The 20,732-nt window shown below is 37.2% G+C and overlaps 1 protein-coding gene across 1 annotated transcript in view; it reads right to left on the bottom strand.

The window, feature by feature from the left end:
- LOC148827937 (neurexin-3) overlaps window positions 1-20,732 on the bottom strand; it is a 379,354-nt gene that overhangs the window by 219,067 nt on the left and 139,555 nt on the right. The window contains exon 14 of the mRNA XM_088924829.1: window positions 17,774-17,893. Coding sequence (XP_088780955.1) covers window positions 17,774-17,893 — 120 coding nt within the window. The remainder of the gene's footprint in view (window positions 1-17,773; window positions 17,894-20,732) is intronic.

Genomic DNA, 20,732 nt, shown 5'->3' with positions numbered 1-20,732 from the left:
AAGACTTTCATTGGACCAAAGGGTTTCTCAAATGTTAGGAATTAACCCAGCCACAACAAAACGTTCAACACTAAAATGAACACATTTTTATGTCCCAGAGCTGCACCTTGATTTGTCCAGTAATAAGTTGTGTGCTTGCTGTCTTCTAATTTCAGTGTTTGATTTAGCAAATACTTTATACTCTTACTCTTGATATTTCATTTTAAAGCTTTGAAAACCTTTTCCTTCATCTTGTGCCTGGTAGGGATTCTGTTATTCTTTTTTCTTTTCTCAAAGTCAAGACATTTACAAGCAGAAAACCTATTGTGTCTTAAATACAGTAGACACCCATGAAGTTAGATATTTACAGTAGCTGTGTAAATACTTTGATGCCATTCTTCTTCTAAAGAGCTCTTCTAAAGAGCTAGGTTTTTCTGGCATCTCTTTAAATGGGTACCTTTCTCTTTTAATATTTTTTTGACAAAACCAAAATGATGTTCTTTGAAAAAGATCAACCGTGTACACATAGCTGTCCAATAGTTTTAGATTTTTCTACTCTTTTGACTCAACATTTTCCTTCTTTATGCAGATACATTCTAATAACGCTAAGATCAGCAAACGAAATTATATTTTAAGTGGTTGTTATGAAGTATTTGATTAAAATTAATTAAAGAAGCTTCTCACCTTAACTGTCTTATAACAGGAACAGTCACTGAGTCAAGTGTCTTTTCATTAATGTACCGTAACATGCTAAGTGGTACTGAGCCTGTTGCAGAAAACAATGCCACCCCCTTGAAAAACCTTGAAAGTGTGGAATTGCCCTGTGGCATGGGAACTTGCTTCTTTGGCAACGTGGAGTTTGCTGCTGTTCAGGGAGCAGCGCTATGTGGCTCCGAGTCAGTGAGCAACATGATCGAATCCCAGCAGGGGCAGGGGTCAGCATCCTGTATGTGCTCAAGACTAGATTTTGCTAGAGCCAATGAAAAAACAATGACCCTACTATCCCTCTTGGAGGCAAAGAACTCCCGACACTCAGTCTTTCAAGCTTTATATGCGTGTTTCAAGATCTGCTAAAGGTCACGCTGATTTTGATTAATTTAGCAAAAAAAACACAACCTTGAAATGGCTGAAATGGAAACTCAAAGACTCCTTAATCTCTCTAGAACCACGGTTAAGTCCTGTGTCTTAAGCCATGTTGTGTCAAAAATGGGAGTGTTTGAACCACTGCATTGCAGGGATTCATTCAAAGCTGCATTTAATTTTTTTTTATTCTGGATTTGCCAATTGTTTTCCAGTTTCCTCACAATTTTGAAACAGATCTTTGTACATGGTGCCACTGTCATGCTTGCCCCTGCTGGTGAGCTGCAGAACGAGTTTCAGTAGCATTGCCAATGCAGCCGATCACACCTGTACCGACCTGTCTGTCAACCCGCAACCAGACAGAAGACCTGTACCACCTGGGGACAATTTATGACGACTCCCGATCTCAGGTGGTTCAGGTTATTTACAGTAAGATCTACTGTGACTGTCCTCTGCGTATAATGTTTAGTGTTGTATTGTGGTACATGTATATTGTTTTGCTTAGAGTCTCTCATATGTTTTACTCTGTAAATCCTGCGTTCCAAACCTTCTGCTTCTTTTGTATTCCTAACATTGCTTTGATCTCTATTACGCCTTTCAGATTCCCTCTGTGTCTTGCTACTACAGTATGTTGGTTTTAGAACTTTGCTTTGCCGACTACACTCTCGGATTGTGTCTGCCTGCTGCTCACGCTGGGCTGCCTGCTCATTAACAACCATTCTGCCTTTGTCCTCACCTGCGATCGGGTTTATCTCTTGAACAACGGACAGCTGCTCAGTTCCATCACCAGCAGCAGACATGACAGCAGCCCTATGTCATCTGACGCCCTGTGAGCTCTGCAGTGTACTGCTGAAGGAGGAGCCTGTCATTCACTGACATCACTGCAAGCTTGCAGGCAACCAGCAGGACCAAGGAATCCCAGGATGAGTCACACCCATTCTGTACCAGGATTCCCGCCACTACTTGGGGAATCCTGTTCACTTTTGACTAACACCAAAACCCAGCCTTGAGCAGGTCATGTCTACACTGTGAGCTCACCTTGCACTCCAAGAATGTACAATGGGTGTTTCAGCTATTGTGGTCTCCAGTAAATACGCTTAATCTTCAAGCAGTTGATCATGCTTGTGGAGATTTCTTAAACAGATTAGGTAGAAAAAAAGCTTGAAATAAAATTGATTAACAAGGCTGTCCACCCCACAGTTTATGATGATGATTATGAGTGGTATTGATGTTGTTACCCTGTCCTGTCTATGCTATTATGTTAATTGCAGCTCCATTTTTGAATACAGTACATTTAGATGCATTTTCATTTTTTTAGAATTTCTTCTTTTATGCAGAATAAAAAGAGAGTGTTGTACATATGGTAATGCCAACTAGAAATCATACTTTTGTTGGAAAAATACAAACTTGTGCTGTGACATACGCTTGGGAGTGCTGAAGTCTGGAGTGTCTTCTAAAGAGCTAGGTTTTTCTGGCATCTCTTTAAATGGGTCTCTATAGCTTGCTGAATTTGTTTGGCAGTGTAATTTCCATTTTTCTTTGAATTGGCAGGATATATTGCCACTTTGCATTATAATGGCAGTAAAATTGTTCCAGGAAAGAGAGGCAGGACATTTTGAAGATATTAATTACACAGGAATGAGACCATCAATCTCTCCTGTCACAGACGGATAGAGTGAGGCTAGTTGCCATTTTTTTGTAAATTGCTTTAAATTTAAGAAAAAAAATCCAATGATATAGTTTTACTAACATATGTCAATGCCTACAGCTCTGTAGCTCTAGTTGGTGACAGAAGTGCTGGTGTGGTCATTTTATAGATGTTTATATACAGTACAGTACCACATACAGTATAATGTATAGTAACACTGGTTTACAGTTGTGAAACAGTCTTAAGCATCTTAGACACCTTCAGCAGCTACAATGTGTGCAGGTTTCAATGCAGAGCTACATCAGCTGCACAGGAACAAGCAGAGGTTAATTCCACACTGACAAATAAAAAGAAAAAACAATTTTGGCTATGGTGCCTCTGCATTTTGATCCTGTTACTCAGTCAAAATATGGTGTTTTTCTTTTTAAATTTTCAGCTTAGAACAAACCTCTGCTTGCTCCATTACAAATACTGTACTGTAGGTATGTTATGAACATAAAAAAGACACAGAAAATCTCTACAAGTGTTTTGTACTGCAGCAACTTTGTGAAGTATACAGCTTAGTTTGGGTGAGAAGAAACTGAGCTTGCCATTTATCAATATTTAATTCACACTGATGAGAATCTTCAAAAACTTGATCACAACAACTCAAGGTAAACTATACTGTACACAAGAAGCCAATATGAAGTGCAGTAGCAGTTAATCCATCACATTTACAGATCATATCTAATTGACCCATTATCAGGTGTTTCACATCCATTTCTTACTCTGTACATACTGTATTTATGAAGCAAAAATGGCTACATCTTATATTGTAAAATCCAGAAAGATTTCTCCTGAACTGTTTCTGCATCTACAGTAGTAGTAATGCATTTCACGTGTTTACCCAGCTCATGATGTTCAAGATGTTCATTCCTAATGCTCTATTTACTTATTTTCATATTTGAATTTGCATGAAATGGAATATGCCCTTTACACTATTAAATAAGCATGTACAGCTTAGAGTATTTAATGAAGTTTTATTTTCTGCTTTTTACATGACAAACTGTACAGAGAACAGCTCATCTGTCATGGATTCTGTTCCTTCACCTTTTTAAAAAAGATCACCACATGTGTTTTCCTTCCTGTTTCTGTACTTTTTACAACCTACATTTTTTTCAACTTTCTCCTTAACAGAGTCATGTTGCGTGATTACAACTAATGTGGGTGTGCATTTTGGAACTGCATTTTTTCCATCTAGTAGCGTACATGCGTTTTGTGGGCTTGGAACTACTGTGTGAAATATTCCCTTTAAAATTCTGTTTACAAAGCAGAATACACTGTATACAGTATTTGGCATAGTCACCATTGCAAATACGAGTGAAATATTGGTGGAAATATGATATCACTGATTCATTAAAATAATGCAAAATGTCTTAGACTTTTGCACAGCAGTATACATACACACATATATCAGGTAATAGCAGGATTAGGTTTGTCACTGATCTGTGACAAATGCAAACAAGCAAGTAGACGGTGAAATTAATTAATGAACAGTGAATTACTTTAAAGCCTACAGACTGATGAGCAATATAAAATTGTGATGAACATGGGATAAGTTGAGACGTCAAATGAAATTATAAGAAGCCAGGCCATGACCTTTTCGTTCACATGAATCTAAATCAATAAAAGTAAAAAGCTGTCAGTGTGGATGCTGTCTCATATGACAAATGGGTTGTTATTCTGTTTCTGTTGTACTTCAAAGCTTTCCTGAGCACGTCCAATCCATAGATTACATGACTTCAATATAAAATACCCTAAATGTGCAAGGCTCATGCCAAGCTAAGCATTGATTTCACAACTAGACCACAAAGGACTGCTAGCATGGAATGCCACCTCTCAGGGCTGAGGGTGGGATCTATAGCAGATTTATTAGGGCTGTCTTCAGTGGCACATTCCACAAAGTAGTGTTCAATTACTGTATGTCTTCTTAGGTAAATCAATACCATCAGAAACATCATTAAACACCAGGACTGCTGTTGAGAAGGGATATGATGCACGCGTTTTCCGAGAGGACCACTCCTCTCTAACCTCCAGCAGCTAGAATTATGAGAGAAGTCATCTTAGCAAGTGACAATCAGACTAGCAGCTGTGAGAGGAGAGGCTACCTGGGACAGGAAGAGAGAGAGCATGAAGGAAAGAAAGCTGGATACACATTCAGGGTAAGGCATCAAGTCAAATACATGGAATTAAATGTCTGTCTAGAGTCGCTTTGGTAACATCAGTTGTGTTTTAATATTGGGTGCAACAGACCGTCTCTGCTTTTCAAGAACCTCATTAATGCACATTAATATGAGACATAAAGAACAGAAATATGACTCCTCTAACAAAAATAACAAGGACCTACTATATTTATCAAAATGCATGCTTCCAGAAAGTCAGGAAAGGAATAAGAAATATCTGCACAGTGACACTCATGAACAGAGAATGTCATTACTATTTTCATCTCATTAGCCAAACAGACCCAGTCAAAGGGCTGTTTAATGTCCATCAGTGCATATGTGCAAAAATCTATTGACTTCCAAAATCATATACTGTACTGCCATTACTATCTAAAAATTTAAAATTTGGTACAGTTTCTTCTTTTTCTTGTATTTTAAATCTCTTTAGTTGATTACAAGAACATACTGTACTGTATTCAGATATTTAAAAAATAACCAGAATGAATCAGATGTAATCTGACATCGAATAAAGTTCATATTCAAATGAACTTAAAAAACTATACTCATGTACTATGAGTAGAAACACTACATACAGTAATTACTGTTTCATAATTTGAAGTAAAAACACTTATAATTTGGTCTACATCCAAGCACAAAATTAAAAAAACACTGCAGACAGCAGCACACATATTGATCGGGTGATTTTTATATGTTGCTTTCTCCTATAAATTTATCCTGCAAACATAATGTGATTGATATCTCCTCTTGTGCAACACAGCCTTAAAGCAGAGTACGTTTTCACTGCCTCAAGGTCACTCTGCTATAACAAACAAATGGATTTTCTGCTCTCACAGTATTTTCTTGATGTGCCAATTCAATAAACTCTTTTTCGGAAAATGACCAATTTAATGAGTTTAACTTGTGATACTTTATCTATGATATGACTATGGAGGTAAACTAAAAATCAAACAGAAGTCTTAAGAGAAGTGCTGTATTACAGAAGACAGCTAGACATCGCATCAAAAGGCAGCTGCCTCTATAAAAAACAAAAAACAAAGATGACAGCTGTGAAAGTTAGCGAGGCACACCACAAAGAGTATCCGAGCCCACAACAATATTCATATCTACACTTCCATTTTCAGGGCAGCATTAGAAAGCTGCTGTTAACAGAGACTAATGCTTGTGAGCAGTTTGAGCGCTGACCTCAGACTTCTGCTACTGTAAATACCTTTGCTAAAGGAATTTCAAGGAGACAAAAGGAACATGGGGTGTCTTGCCCTTGTTCTTCTGTGCTGCTGGCGGGAAGCTGGGTCCTCTCTTTTAGGATTGTGGAGCTCTTGAAAGAAAACGTTATTGTTTTTTCCAAAGTCTTCTATCAGGCAGGAGCAGGCCTGTTGCACGTCCCCTCTTTAACTCCGACACTCTGAGCCTGACTGCTGCAAGACAGCTCCCTCTGCAACACGGAGTGGAGGTGCACCTCTGCCCTCTGCTCGCTGACATGAAGACATGGAAAAGGTCAGGAGCAGGCTGATTACATCGCCAGAGCCTGCCCTTGTGAACTAGCATTGCACCGCGCCTAAAGCTTTTATTTTAAACAAAATATTGTCTTTTCCATAAACTGCTAAAATGTGGCCTGTCATGTACATTTCTGTTTCTGTTTTCTGTTAGAAAATCAGTAAGAGATTTTATCATTTTCTATACACATAAGTCAGGGAAAACTGACCTACATGTATTCTGTATAGACACACTACTGTATACACACACACTTCAAATGCCCTGTGCCACATCCTTCAAAAATATATTGCACAGTGACAAAAACAGGTAGGTTGGTAGATGGAGAGAAATGAAAGACAACGCGCGGAAATGATAGATCACCACATTTCAACAAAAAGACGTTTATTGTCTCTAAGACAGCATTGTGCTTCCATTAGCTTTGCTTTTCTTTGCAATTTTTTTCTCTAAACTTCAAATTCAATTAGGGCACGTTGTGGGAGGACCTGATCACACTAATCATCTACACACTGCACCGTAATATTTCCTCGCAGTATTCAAATCAATTTACCCTCCACAGACATTTTTCTCCCAGTCCTGTCATAAAGTGCCATTTCCACTGTCCTGCAGTTCTTTATTTTTTTGGCAGGGCCATCATAAGTGTGTGACACTGGGGTGATGAATTGGAACTCAAATAAGTTATAAATCTTCCATTCCTTTCATCCCCTGTCAACCTGAGTGAATTTACTTAAATCTGCCTAGGCGACTAAACTATGGGCAGAAAATGAAGCATGAGAAGAAGGTTCCCTGTTCGTCTCCCACATGCTTACATCTTAGTTTCCCAAACGGATTATCCTGAACTCCAGATTTCTCCACATTTCTCTTCATGCCATTCCTTAAACATTTTATTCCTGCTGTTCTATTTTTTTTGTGTGTGAGATTTCTCACCTCATATTTTTGAACCTTGAGAAAAAAAAATTAAATAAGCTGTTTATTAGCATTACAAATATTACAAAATGAAGATTTTTCTGGACACCAGTATCTTAATTTGAAACTGCAATGTAACAGCCCAACACCTGGGATTTTTGTAAATGTTAAATTAGAGAAACCAATACTCACCACAAAACAGAGGAAGTTTAATATATTACAGGGATTGCTAAATGAACGAATCACAAGAGCTTATTAACTGTCCTCCATTTTGCTCCACAGTGAACCTTATCCTTGGGGTATCTACCCTATACCAACGGCAAAGACAAAATGTTGTGAACTGGAGATTTTTTTTTACATTTAAAATGGTCAAATTAATATTAAATTTGTTTCTTAAAAGCCAATTTTGATTTTTAAAAACTGTCAAGATGAAACAGTCATTTTGCAATGTGTCACAAACATTTGCAATAACTGAGATGCAAACATTCACATTATTTGGCTAATGCAATCATTCACAGATCCACAATGAGACAAACCCACCAGGGCCTCATTACTGACACAGCAATCTGTTAGTAATTTATGTGGTTCTCCCAGTCCCTATTTACTGTTTTAAGTGATGGAAAGGCACTGTTTCTGCCCTTTGCCTGTCACTCTCTTTGAAACCATGCCAGACCTGACCACTGTGCTGCACTGCCCATTTGTGTGAAGATGGCTAGGAAGGACAGTGTCAACAGTAGATCAAAAAAGGGTCCACACGTTCAGACTTATTCGAAGTTGAACATGAGATCTTGACCCACAAAAAAATGAACAATTTCCACACAGCTTTTCACATAAGAGTAGAAAAAACATGAAATCACTTAGGAGTGCAGATACCAAGCCACTATAGCAGAGAAGTTATCAGAAATACAATTTGCTTGAAAACAGTGACCACACGCACCCTTTTGTATTGTCCATGCAGTATGATGAGCTGCCTATTTATGTTCAAAATAAGAAGTTTTTACATAAGAGGAAGTTAACATTTTGATCTACTGGATGTTTTCACGTTGGCATATTAACAAAGTCAACAAGAACTGTTTGTCTTGCTGTATTCCCTCACGGCCAGGGGAGAATGAGCACTTCTGTAATACAGCATTTGAGCTGTTTTCTTGAAATAGAGTAGATGGACTGATAAAAACAAAATGTTACCTTTCAGCACAATATGGCCGAAGATGTGTCAGTTGTGACAGCTGCTGGCAACCTCTGCCTAGTGTTGACTTGACATTGTCACTATGCCCTTATTCATTTTCTAATGCACAACTTCACAAACACTTTTCAGCTCTAAGTCTTTCACTTTCCCAGCACATCAGGAACTAAGCTGCAATTAAATGTCTAATCAAACTAATACTCTTGAGAAGTCAAGCAGAAAAACCGAAAAGCACGTCACAGAGTGATAGCATTTTCTTCTTCAAGAAAATGTTTCACAAGCCCATCATTAGATATTTAGATTCATCAGCCTGTGATGGGATTTCAAGTCCTCGAACAACAAAGAAGTGGAGATAAAACACCTTAAAGCATGCTATGGGAAATTGGTCCATGAAGGGACTGCAGTAATGCTGACCTGCCTCTAGAGGCCACCAAAAGACCTATAACAAGTGTAAATAGACTTGCTGGGTGGCAGTTCAGATAATAATAATTGGTGAAGGTTCACATTCTCACATGGGTTTTAATTAGTGGTTTTATAGTATTAGAAGAGCTTGCACAGTGTTAGTGTTGGTGGGGTTTGGTATCAGTCATGGGGAGGCTTTTATTATTTAAAAAAAAATAAAACTTCCGGTACTTCTAAAACAACCATGAGCTTTCCGGGACCACCCAAGCTAAGGGTAGGTCTGTCACACACATTTCAGGAAAAATTATTTTTGTTAGCTTCTTTTTCTTTAACTTGAAATTACAGTAGGATGTAATAACTGTAGGTTGTAATTAAATTTGTACTTGTAATTCTTAAATGAGCAATTATGAAATGAACTATGTAAGGTTGGAATATAAGCCTTGTGACACAAATACAGATTAATAAAGACCATTTTCAGCTATAAAAATCCAGAAAGATTTGAATTTTCTTACACTGGTAAAAAAAATAGCTGTGCACCGTAAATAATGCTTTTCGTCAACTCCATGAAGACCAAAGGTGGCACTGCATGGATTCAGATCATAAAAACATTTGGAAACCATCAGTATTCAAATGATTCTTTGGGTCTTTAGAACAGTGTTTAGAACATCTTAAGAGCCATTTTATAATCTGCAGTGCATTTAGTTGCTATTACAAAGATTTCCTCCAGTAAGTCTGATGCTATCCCAGGGTAAGATTATTTATTATTCCTTTTTTTATACTTAATGTATTCCCTAAGTGGGTTCATGACAGATAACCCTGTGCATTATCCAGTGCTAAAAACCATTTGGAATTCCATTACATATGTAGTCAGTTGTTTTCAGGAATATGTGTGTGAACTGCAGCAATACAAGACTATTTTTTGAGAAAGTGTATTGGTTAATTACATTTAGAAAATGTGCTTTTATCCATTAGTGAAGACCAAGCAGCTGAGCTGCTGCTTTGCTCGGTGTATCCCAGGATGTCATTCTGTACTTATCAGTAAGATAAGACAGAGCATCATGGGACATCTGCATTATACTTTCACAGGTTAGCTGTGCAAACCTGATCACTCACTACAGCTCTTACAACTATATTTTTCCATTCTTTTCCCACTATACTACTTAACTTTGCTCTCTTTAATCTCAAAGCTCCATGCTGGATCACAGAAAGCTGGGATCCAAATCTCACACCCCTAGATTTAAAATGAAAATTTGTTTAATAGCAAGTTTACCTGTGTCTTTCATGTCACTTGTACAAAACGTCAGGGAGCTGTAGCTGATGTAAAAAATGTTATGCAGTTTACTTTTGCCTTTTCCTCCCTGAAGTAATTAATCCTGCTGTAAACAGTACATTAGATACTGAATGGTTCACAATATGTCATTGCTTTTGTCAGAACCCCTCATCCTCCTTAATTGATGCTGCTGCTGAACAGACTTCTCCATCTTTAACGGAGTGAAGGATATGCTGTCTTGATTAAGTCCCTGTGTGAACTATACATGGATGTACTTTATTATTTTATTTTGTTTTAAGCCATCTTTCTTTGAAGCGTCTTAGCAAAGTATACAGAAAAGATGCACTCTAATTACTCACATTTTGTTTAGACCAGAGAGCAAGAAAGAAAATTATTCTATTCCTCCAGGTAAATTTAATTCATTTATTTATTTGGAAACACTACTTACAAATCATAATGCAAATAAGAACAGAAAAACAACCCTCAGGGTCATCTCCAAAATAATCAGAAGTAGTGTTGTTTTTATATTAACCTGTGTAATTAACATTTTTAAAAGGAGAATGGTGGAATGTAGCTGTTGCTGGTGTATTAAAATTAAACTTATCATTTTACAGCAGCTTCTTCACATGAAGGTATTTCATTCCTCACTGTAAAATACAGAGTATCTTGTTGGGGGTGAGACAGTGAAAAACATCCTATCTATTGAGGAATCCTGTAGATAACACTGAAAATACAGATAGCTAAGTGCATTGCTGAAAGCAATACCTCCTATTTAATTTCTAGCCAAGAACCATTTTTTTAAGTATTAGTCAAAGTTTATTTTAGCAGACACAAACTGGATTTCGATGGGGCTGATATTTGAAATCCTATTTACTGTATAATTGTAATTATTAAAACAAATGAAGAATTCCTTATTAAACAAGCTGACCCTGGTGCCATTAGGGCAGTCAATCTGTGCAGCAGTCTTTAAAGTCTTTGGCTGTCCAGGGGACCAATATAAGCATTACAATCCCATCTTCTGTACCATGTGATATTACACTCTGTCTCCCTCCAAATGATCTGATTCCCAATACTTTCCTCAAATGCTGAGCTCATACAAGCAGCCAAAGAAGCCATTACATCAACAGTCTGGCACATTAGGAGCTCAAATGCTGTTGAAAGTTCTGATGAGGAATGTTACCATACTATTCTCTATATTATTATGTCTATAATATTCTTGCACCAACTGACCTGGTACATAAACTCCTCTACACTCTATTCTCTACACTATTTGCCCAGTTTTGTAACCTGTATTTTAACTCTGGTCTTCACATGACTCAGTCAGACTCAGGAGGCTTTGTGCAATGAAGTACCTGTAACTGCCCACAAATGAGTCAGTTTAAACCATGAAGCGCGTGTAGTCTGTGATCTGTGCTGGATTTCAACCCAAGTCTCCTTGAATGAACAGTAAATGAACATACCAACTAGATCTCTTGCCTGTTTTCCAAATTCCATGCACTAATAGTGAGTTAATTCAGTAGTCAGCTGTGCCACCAGGAACACATGCAATATTAACTTTCAGCCGGTATCATTGCCCTTTACCATTTTACATTTCTGGCTGTCCAAGGACTCTGTAGGATATTCTAAAACATAAAAAACAATGTGACTGCCAATGTGACTGTTTTTTTATGGAGTGAACAAAGACAATGCTTTTTTTATGTCAACAGATAACATCTTAAGAGCCTGCTGATATCACAAGGCATTAAAAGAAGCAGTGTGAGGATACACACAGGGTTCCAAGCAATTTTGAGCTGACTGTCCTCCAGCTAGATTGGGTTGGCCTTCAGTAGTTATTACCATTATTACAATGCCCAAGGTCATTCAAGCTGAACTGAGAACAGATAACCTCAATTTATTACATACAGTAACTCCCAGAATCAAGCTTATTCCTCAACATATACTACACTGCAAAGCTGAATAATTATTCTACAAGTATTGTAATTAGATGCATGCAGCTACTTTATTTCTATCCACCAGCTTACCAAATAAATAAAATAAAACTGAACTGCTCGCAATATATATGTATATTTTAAGCACATCTTTTGAATCACAACATTTATGATTCCTGAAGCAATCATATATTGCAAAAAAGTAATTTCAGATAACAGCAAGCCTATCCCAATATATTTGCCTTTTAAGGAAAAATGGAAATTTCATAGAGAAATTTATCAAGCAGCTTCAGTACACTGTATTCTGAGATCAGTAAATGACCAAGGAAGAAATCAGGATAATGCCTTACACTCTGTGTCACTTTATAAAAGAACACAGCAGATCTAGTCTGATTGCACAACAGGGAATGTCCTAAATTAAAATGTGTTTTTGTTGTCTGGCTCTATGTATTGTTAAAAAGAAAGGCAAAGGAAACAGTAAATACTTACAGCATCCATAATAAAGCACTAAATCATATAAAATGCAGTTCAAAAATAGATTGTGTCCTGTTCAAAAACATCAAAACATAACCCTTCTAGGAATAAAAAGCTGGAAACTAATTTAATTAAATAGATTGAATAATTAGACTTGTCAACGACCCCCCCAGGCCCAACCAACATACTCAATTATGCACAGAGTTCGTAAGCCCTTGAAATAAATTGGATATTATGACATTAATGATACAGAAATGGAAGAAGAAATGGATAATGATATAAACCTACCCACCTGAAAGTTATCTTGCAATAAGACTGATGTGATAATTGAAATAAGATTTAGTGCAAATGTGTGGTGTTGAAAAAATACATTAGCCAATGATGGTATCTATGAAAAGATTATTCTGTGGAGGAGCAACATATATTGGTGAGTTAAGTGACAGCTGTCCCATAACACTACAGTATATTCCTAAGGTGGGAAAATTAAATAGTAATTTAGTTGAAACACAGTAGATAAATGTAAATCCTAGATGTGCAGACTAATCATACTTGGTAAAATAGTTTGAAACGCAGGAGATCAATGCTTATGTCTGTGACTGTATTTACTGTATACGTGAAAGTAAAACATTACATAAAATGCAATAAAATGTCGCACAAAAGAGGGAGCAATTAAAGAAAATGTATTTAAGGAGCATTTCTCATTAATGTGTGATTTGGGCAGCTGATGCAGGCTTCATTAAAAAGGGTCTCTAGACAATCACAAAAGACATTCGCTAATTTACACATGTGCGTAACACGAGTTGAATACACACCTCCATCAGTGTACAAGAGACTAGTGAAACTCTATACTGACGACAAAGGCGGTAGTATCTGCCGCAGGATAATATACAAAACAGTGCTACGTACACTAGACACAACCCGCCAATTCCAGATTTCCTGGGTTTCATTCCAGGTTTCATGCAAGGCTGTGGCTTGTCAGGAATGGTGTGGGAGACCTCTGAGGAAAACGAGGTGGCTGCTGTAAGCGGCTCTTCCCTGGGGTTTCTAAACCAGCGCCCCCTGCTCACAAAGTCAGACGGAACATTCTGCTGTAGGAGATGCCATCCTTCGGACAGGATGTTGAACCGAGGTCCAGACTACTTGGTCAGTAAAGATACCATGGCATTGTTAATAATGGCAGGGGTTTAACCCCAGTGTCTTGGCTAAAATCCAATCTGGGTTTATAGACTGTAACCGGCTTCCCTGAAATTCAACCTAAAAGCAAATGGTGAACCAATTTCTCTCACATCTCTACCTGAGTTGTGTAGGAGGGCTGCTGGTGCAGCACAGTGCTGAATATAGTGGATCACCTCTCACATGCTGGGATCCTTCGGGATTAAAATCGCTATATAAATGGAATTATTAATTATTAAACCCTGTACAACTCCGCTGAGGGGAGCGCAGTAGCAATGACAAGAGAATCAAAGCCTCTTCCCTGGCACCATGCTTGCTTGTGTCAGTGTCGTCAGTGTAATAAAAGCTACCATCTCAGGCTGGAAAAAGCACCCTAAGATTTCAGAAACAGCGTTTTCCTGCTCTGCTGGGATTTAGTTGTCTAGAATCCAATTGAACAGGATCATGCAGAGACAATAGCTTGCTCAGTGTCTTAGCTGTGGATGTCACTGCAATACAAACAGTGACCAAGTAAACACACTTAACACAAACAAGAACAAAAGGCCTGTAAATCTTATTGTTTGCTGAAGAGATGAAAATACATCTTCTGATTCCTAATGGCCGACTGAATCTCAGATTTGTCTACATCAGCTCTTGTATTGGATATTACTGCTATTTGTTAGAGTGGTTTTCCTCCTTTATTAAAACAATAGTTCTTATTTCTGAAAATCAGAAGAATGACATGAGAAATACTCTTCACAACACTGTAAGCACATGTGAGGGTTAAGAAAACACCACACCCAATATTCTTACAGCCCTGAAATTGCTCCAGAGTAAACCCTCCATCTGTTGGATTAAAATGGACAGAAAAGTGGATCTGTGCCTTCACAAAGAACAAGATAAGACCTTCTTTTAACACGTCTTTCAGTAGACTAAAAAATGAAATATCTAGGCCTTCACAGTAATTATTATTGCTTGAATATTAATGTGTATTATTAATAGTGTATATTATTCACCACGTAGAATGATGAAAATATATTGAATTTTTAGCTATATTTGTTCCTTACTTACATTGACATTATTGACTATTTTGGCATTGCATACTTTTGTATACAGTATATTTTTGGTTAACACAAAGAATTCTAGAATTCTTCATTTCTTATTAATTTTAGATAGATGCTCTGTTGCACATATTCACAAATTTATGTGAATTTATACTACATTTATATATAAAAAACTTTATATTAATTGAAGTAAAATATACAGTATGAAAATAAGTAATACAGTATCTCGTGATGCTCACCAGTTTTGTCTTTTTTTCAGTAGAAGTCTCCTTAAATGTCTGTTTGTAAATCTATTTAAATGCACTTGTAATGGCAGTATGTGTTGTAATATATGGAGGAGAGAAAAAAAATATCACTGCAGTTTTAATGTAATCACATTTTTTGCTCACTTGTGGAGAATACAACACTTTACTGCCCCCTGGTGTTTGACCACAGGATACACAAATGCAAACGGTATTGGGGAAGTAAGGTGACAGTCACCATAAAAACCAGGTGTCTTCTTTACACTCAGTCAGTTCCAATGAAAACAGGGAGGAATCTGAGAGATTGGCAGATACTGTCAGGAATAACCTGTATGGTTGCCAATAGCAAAGCAGTCAGGCAACAAAACACAAACACCAGCAGAAATACAGTGTCTTCTCTGCAAAGACCTGTCAAAATATGATTCCGTACCACTATGTTAGGAGACTAATATTGCCTTCTCAAAAACACTGAAAATCTCATGTGTTTCTTCAGTCTGTATTTGAAAGGTATAAAGCCCAAATAACTTTTGTGCTCTTTTGCTTTCTTTAGAAGAATGGCTTTCTATAAAGAAAATATCCTTATTCTGTAGGCACGTATGTTAAATTATAAAAATAAAAACATACATTATCTTTTGTGTTCTAAATCAAGAAAGGCATAACTGTGTTCACCTTGATAAAATATCATGAAGGTGATAAAAGCCATCAATTATTAATGCTCACATAAATGACTCTGAGACAAAATGTCCTTTGGTATTTCTGAATTTTCCATTATGGTAGAGTTTCAGTATGAGCTTTTCATATTTATACGTATAGACGTGGTGGGTTTTGACCACAGGACAAACTAGAGGTCAAGCTGTGAAATAGATTTGTCATCAGCCCACGATTTTATGATTGATGAGATGAAATTTCTACGGTACACCATCTTCAGTCCTAATGGATCCTAAGGTGGAACACACAACATGCCTGTTCAATCGCTGCAACTGTATCCACCCAACCGCAGGCAGACAGATATTTATGGGGACTGCAACTGCACAGATGACACTTGCATTACTCCCACTGCATTATTTAATTAAGTTTCATCGTACCTCTGAAAATGAATTCTGATTCTCTGTACTGACTCACAAACTGTGACATGCCAAGTGTCCTTTGTTATGGAATCTAAGAAAAGCTGCCTGCCCCTCTGAAATCTTCAGAAGGTCAATTCAGAGAAGTCTGAGTGGTCTCAAGCGACAGGCACCAGCTCAAAACAACACCTGCCTCCAAGACGCATTGTTGAAACATCACAGGTTTTGAAAAGATAATGCTTCCTTTTGTTGACACTACTGAATCACTCATACACAAAACATACTAGAAACCGAGGCCCAGGAGTCTTGCCCTTTTGTGTCTCACCATGAGAACAGCATTCCACCAAACAATCATCTTCTACAAAACAGACAGGACAATTAATAAAGCTTCAACAAACAAGTCTTCGAGGAAGATTTGCTCCGACCTTTCCTGAATATTTTCGTGACCCCTGTGTCCCACAATATAGAGCAAAGGTCCAGATGCACACAGATCCTTGCCCTCTGTAGTAACAACAGTCCATTAGCAGCTGGGAGCAGGTGTGTATTATACCACCTTGTGCCCATTTGTAATCTGATTAGTTCAAGGGATCAAACACACAGTAACAAGCAACCACATCCAGCTGGTGAATATGATTTTCATAAGCATTGCCCCATTGCTTAAAAGCAGTGTAAATCCATCTCTGTGAAAACCATGGATTCAAATCAGAGGAACAAAACTGAAATGATTTAATATCCATATTCAATGAATTTGATCAGGAAGCTTCAGAACATTGTTTATTATAGTATTATCTCTTTTTTTTAACAGGACTCAGAGGCTCATTGCTGTTCTCATTTCAATTGTTATAGGAAGGAGTAGGAAAAAGACAGATCATGATAAAATGCCAGAAATAAAAATGTAGTATACATTCTGTGTACAAACATCACAACATTTACTTCAAATAAACACTCTGATAATTCAGATCAATAGCCTTATCATGCGTATTATAGAAAGTTTTAAGCTTTTAGACAAACTTAGGAGTACAGTTAAGCCATCAGTTTCCATTGAAGAAAAAATAAGACATGTGACGTACCTTTCGATGATCAGACCTCAATCTTGACAAGAAAATATGTTTCTTTCTAAGAATCTGAACTCCCACTCTCATTTAAGAACCTCGTCTCACATCTCTTTGTCAGGGCCTGAGTGGCTGAACCTTTTTATTTTCTTTAAATCATCAATATATTGTACACTTACTTTCTTAGCAGACACTTGGAAAGCCAAATTAAATGGTCACTTCAAGATATGAACCCAAGACAAGGAAAAGCGTGATTGCGGTGTGATTGCTGAATCATGCTCGTTACCTCCCGGCAAAGCAACCACATCTTGTCATTTTGAAGTCAAAAACAAATTTGAATTTTTTAAAGCATACTGTAGATTAATGTTATCCTAAACAGTAAAGTAATATCTAATTTGAAAATTAGATAATATTTTACAGAGCACATACAGTAAAGTATATGGTATTTTATTAATAGCAAATCAAATTTTTGCAACTTGAAACACATGATATTGCTCTCAAAGACTTCTAAATTTTTTTCATGACTGACCATGCAAGCTGAAAAGAGGAAACGATGAGAGGACAAGCACCAGGCTGTGCTGTAAGCATTCAGAAATCAAAGCACAAAAGTACTCACGGTCATTGCACTGAGTGCCAGCATAGGACGTCATAGAACAGTCACAGGTATAGTTCTCCCATTGCTGAATGCAGATGCCCATGTTACCACAAGAGTCCTCTTGACAGGTGGTGCTGGGGCCTATGAGGACAAGCAAAGAAACAAAATAGCAAGACAACCCACTACCACATGTGGGGCAAAGTCCCATGCAAAATGCACCTTATCTGTCATGCACTTTTTTTTTAAAGAAAGAGCATTCCCTCCCAGGGGGTTTAGAAATACTTCCGAAAAGATAATAGTGCAACTCTACGGACCAGAGCAGTTCAAAGTCTGAGACCTGTCAAATCCATACAATTATAAAAATAAGTAGTGCTTACCCTCCCCTTACTAATAATGAGAAAAGAAAAACAGAAACAGTCTATCATGTAGAGATACTGTATGGTCTTTCCACAGGAATACAAATCTGCCCACTTTAGTGAAATGTGCATATTCTGCAATCTGTTTTTGAAAGAGTCCAAACTAGAATTTGGAACCAGGTGTGGGAAGATGTGCATTACCTGAGTGTTATACTTTCCCTCACATCCCAGCCTAATTTATTCACTAAGAGGGAATGCAGAAAGCATGGTGAAAAATGAAATTCAGTGAAAAATTCCTCCTCAAAAGTTGCGTATACCATGTGAAAAGAACAAGATAACTGCAGATAAACTACGTATTGAGTTTAAATGCAATTTTCTTATGGAAAAGCACTGGTAAAATATTAAAACAAAATTAGAAGGCTGAAAGAGCATTTATTGTGTAATGCATAGTGCACTAAAATAAATTTAATTTCTTCCAATCTATATGTCTCACTTCCTGAAATATTTTAAGTAACATTTGCAAGTTCTTAATAATACATTAATCAAAAATGTCATGAAGAATTAAGTGCTGAATTTAATTGTGAAACAAACAGCTTCAGATTCCTTGATTCCAGTTAAACAGAAGTTAATATGAATTAACTTCTTATGATCTTAGGCCATCTTATGACAATCGTAAATTCAGTGATTTAACATCTTCCATGATTTTCTTTTTATAACATATTTATTATATACCGTATAGTGTATATACTGTACAGCATCCATGAAATGATAGGAAAATTGGAGAATTACACAATATACAGTAGATGAGGATCAACATAATCCTAAAAGTAACTTAATACAGGTACAGCAATGGATAAATAGAGCATATACAGTATGAAACATATACTGTATCAGATAGATAATTCTACAATATTGAGGAAAAAACTATGTATTAGTCCAACTATCCATTTTCTAAGGACTTTATCCAATACAGGATCACGGAGGAGCCGGAGCCTATCCCAGCAAGCAACGGGCCAATGGCGGGATACACCCTGGGCAGGATCACAGGGCACACACAGACACAAAGACACAAACATGCACACACTCACACCAGGGCACCCAGGAACAATCAAACAGGAACTTTACTCACCTACCTTGAAATTCTTAATGTAATCTAACAACTATCATTATTCACGACCAGATTGCTTTCTTTACTACGCTGTCCATACCAGCTGTGTATTTCTTGACAGTAACCCCTCTGCTCCTCTAGGATTAGGCTGTACACCAGTTGAGGACAGGAATCACAGGAATCTGTGGCTGGGTGTCCCAGGCGGCAGCACAAAGCTGAGGGAGCACCTTTATTATGATACTGTATGTGGGAAGGCGAACCGTGAGACTCTGAGCGTAGTAAAGAAATATTATTTTAAACCCAGTGCTGGAAAGTTTAGCAACTTATTCCAATACATAAAAGACAGAATAATTAAAATAATTATTTACTGTATATGATGTGTATTTTATGCTTATATCTATCTTCATTAACAACGTGAACTGTTTTATTTGTTAAATCTAGTATTCTAGAGGTAGTCAGAGGCCCAACACACGTAAAAAATCTTATTTCAGGAAGTGAACCATTTTAAAAAGTAGCATTTCAGAATTGACACAAAACATTACACAGGGCAGCTTTCAGTCATGGTCAGAATGGAATTGAACCTTCTACCTTGTAGGTCAGCTTTGGTGAATTCAACTTTGTTAGCAAAAGAACAGAAAAGCGAAAAAATAACAAAGGTTAGTATGTGATTAATGGTGTTAATAAAGACTCTGCTTTACTAACAGGCATGCTTGGTTCATGTCAATTTGAAGCCTTTTCTGGAGCTACATTTTGACTTATGACAGAACACAAACAACATACAACAACCACTAATGTGTTAAGTGGTGTTAAGAGAACACAAAATTAAATCTAAAGATTAATGAAAGATGTGGAAATGATTTGGTTTCTTTAAAAATGCAGCATAGCACTTCCTAAATGAAATGTATTGTAATTTGTTTAGAAAACAGGGACTTCTGGACATTGAAAATTTTTAAAGAACTGTCACCAAAAAAGGGCTGCTGCATAATTTAATATAGGTTTTGTAATCAATGTCATAGATGGCTTTTAGTATGTTAAAAATATAGAGAGCAAAATGTAATTACAAAAGAGAAATAAACAGCAAAATGAAACCACATTTCACTTAAAGCACAATCAAAAATGTGAAAGAATCTCAGATGCTACTGTAATTTGAATTAGAAATATATATTTTCAAACAATATACCCCAGAAATATAATCATATGACTTGTTAAAATAATATGAGAAAAAAAGAGTGCTGATTTTTCTAAGTCGTACTATATCCTGCCCGAGAACACAGATCAGCTGCAAAATACTGCAGATGTAGAAGGTACAGAAACAAAACTATGGAAGAGGGGGATTTCATTATCCTCACAATCAAGGGTGAAGCTATTGTACGTGACCATCACACACTGGGTGGTCAGGACATAAGGGTGACCTGCTGCTCAAGTCCTTGATGGGCATCTTTCCTGTGTCCCGGCTGCAGGCTGGTGCAGACTCCTGTGACCCAGGCCACTGGGGTGTGCTGAGATGGGGAGCCCA

Source organism: Atractosteus spatula, chromosome 9, assembly GCF_055471065.1.
Source record: "Atractosteus spatula isolate fAtrSpa1 chromosome 9, fAtrSpa1.hap1, whole genome shotgun sequence".
Taxonomy (NCBI): Eukaryota; Metazoa; Chordata; class Actinopteri; order Semionotiformes; family Lepisosteidae; genus Atractosteus; species Atractosteus spatula.
Note: the sequence above shows the minus strand (reverse complement) of the source record. Positions and strands in the feature narration are given on the sequence as shown.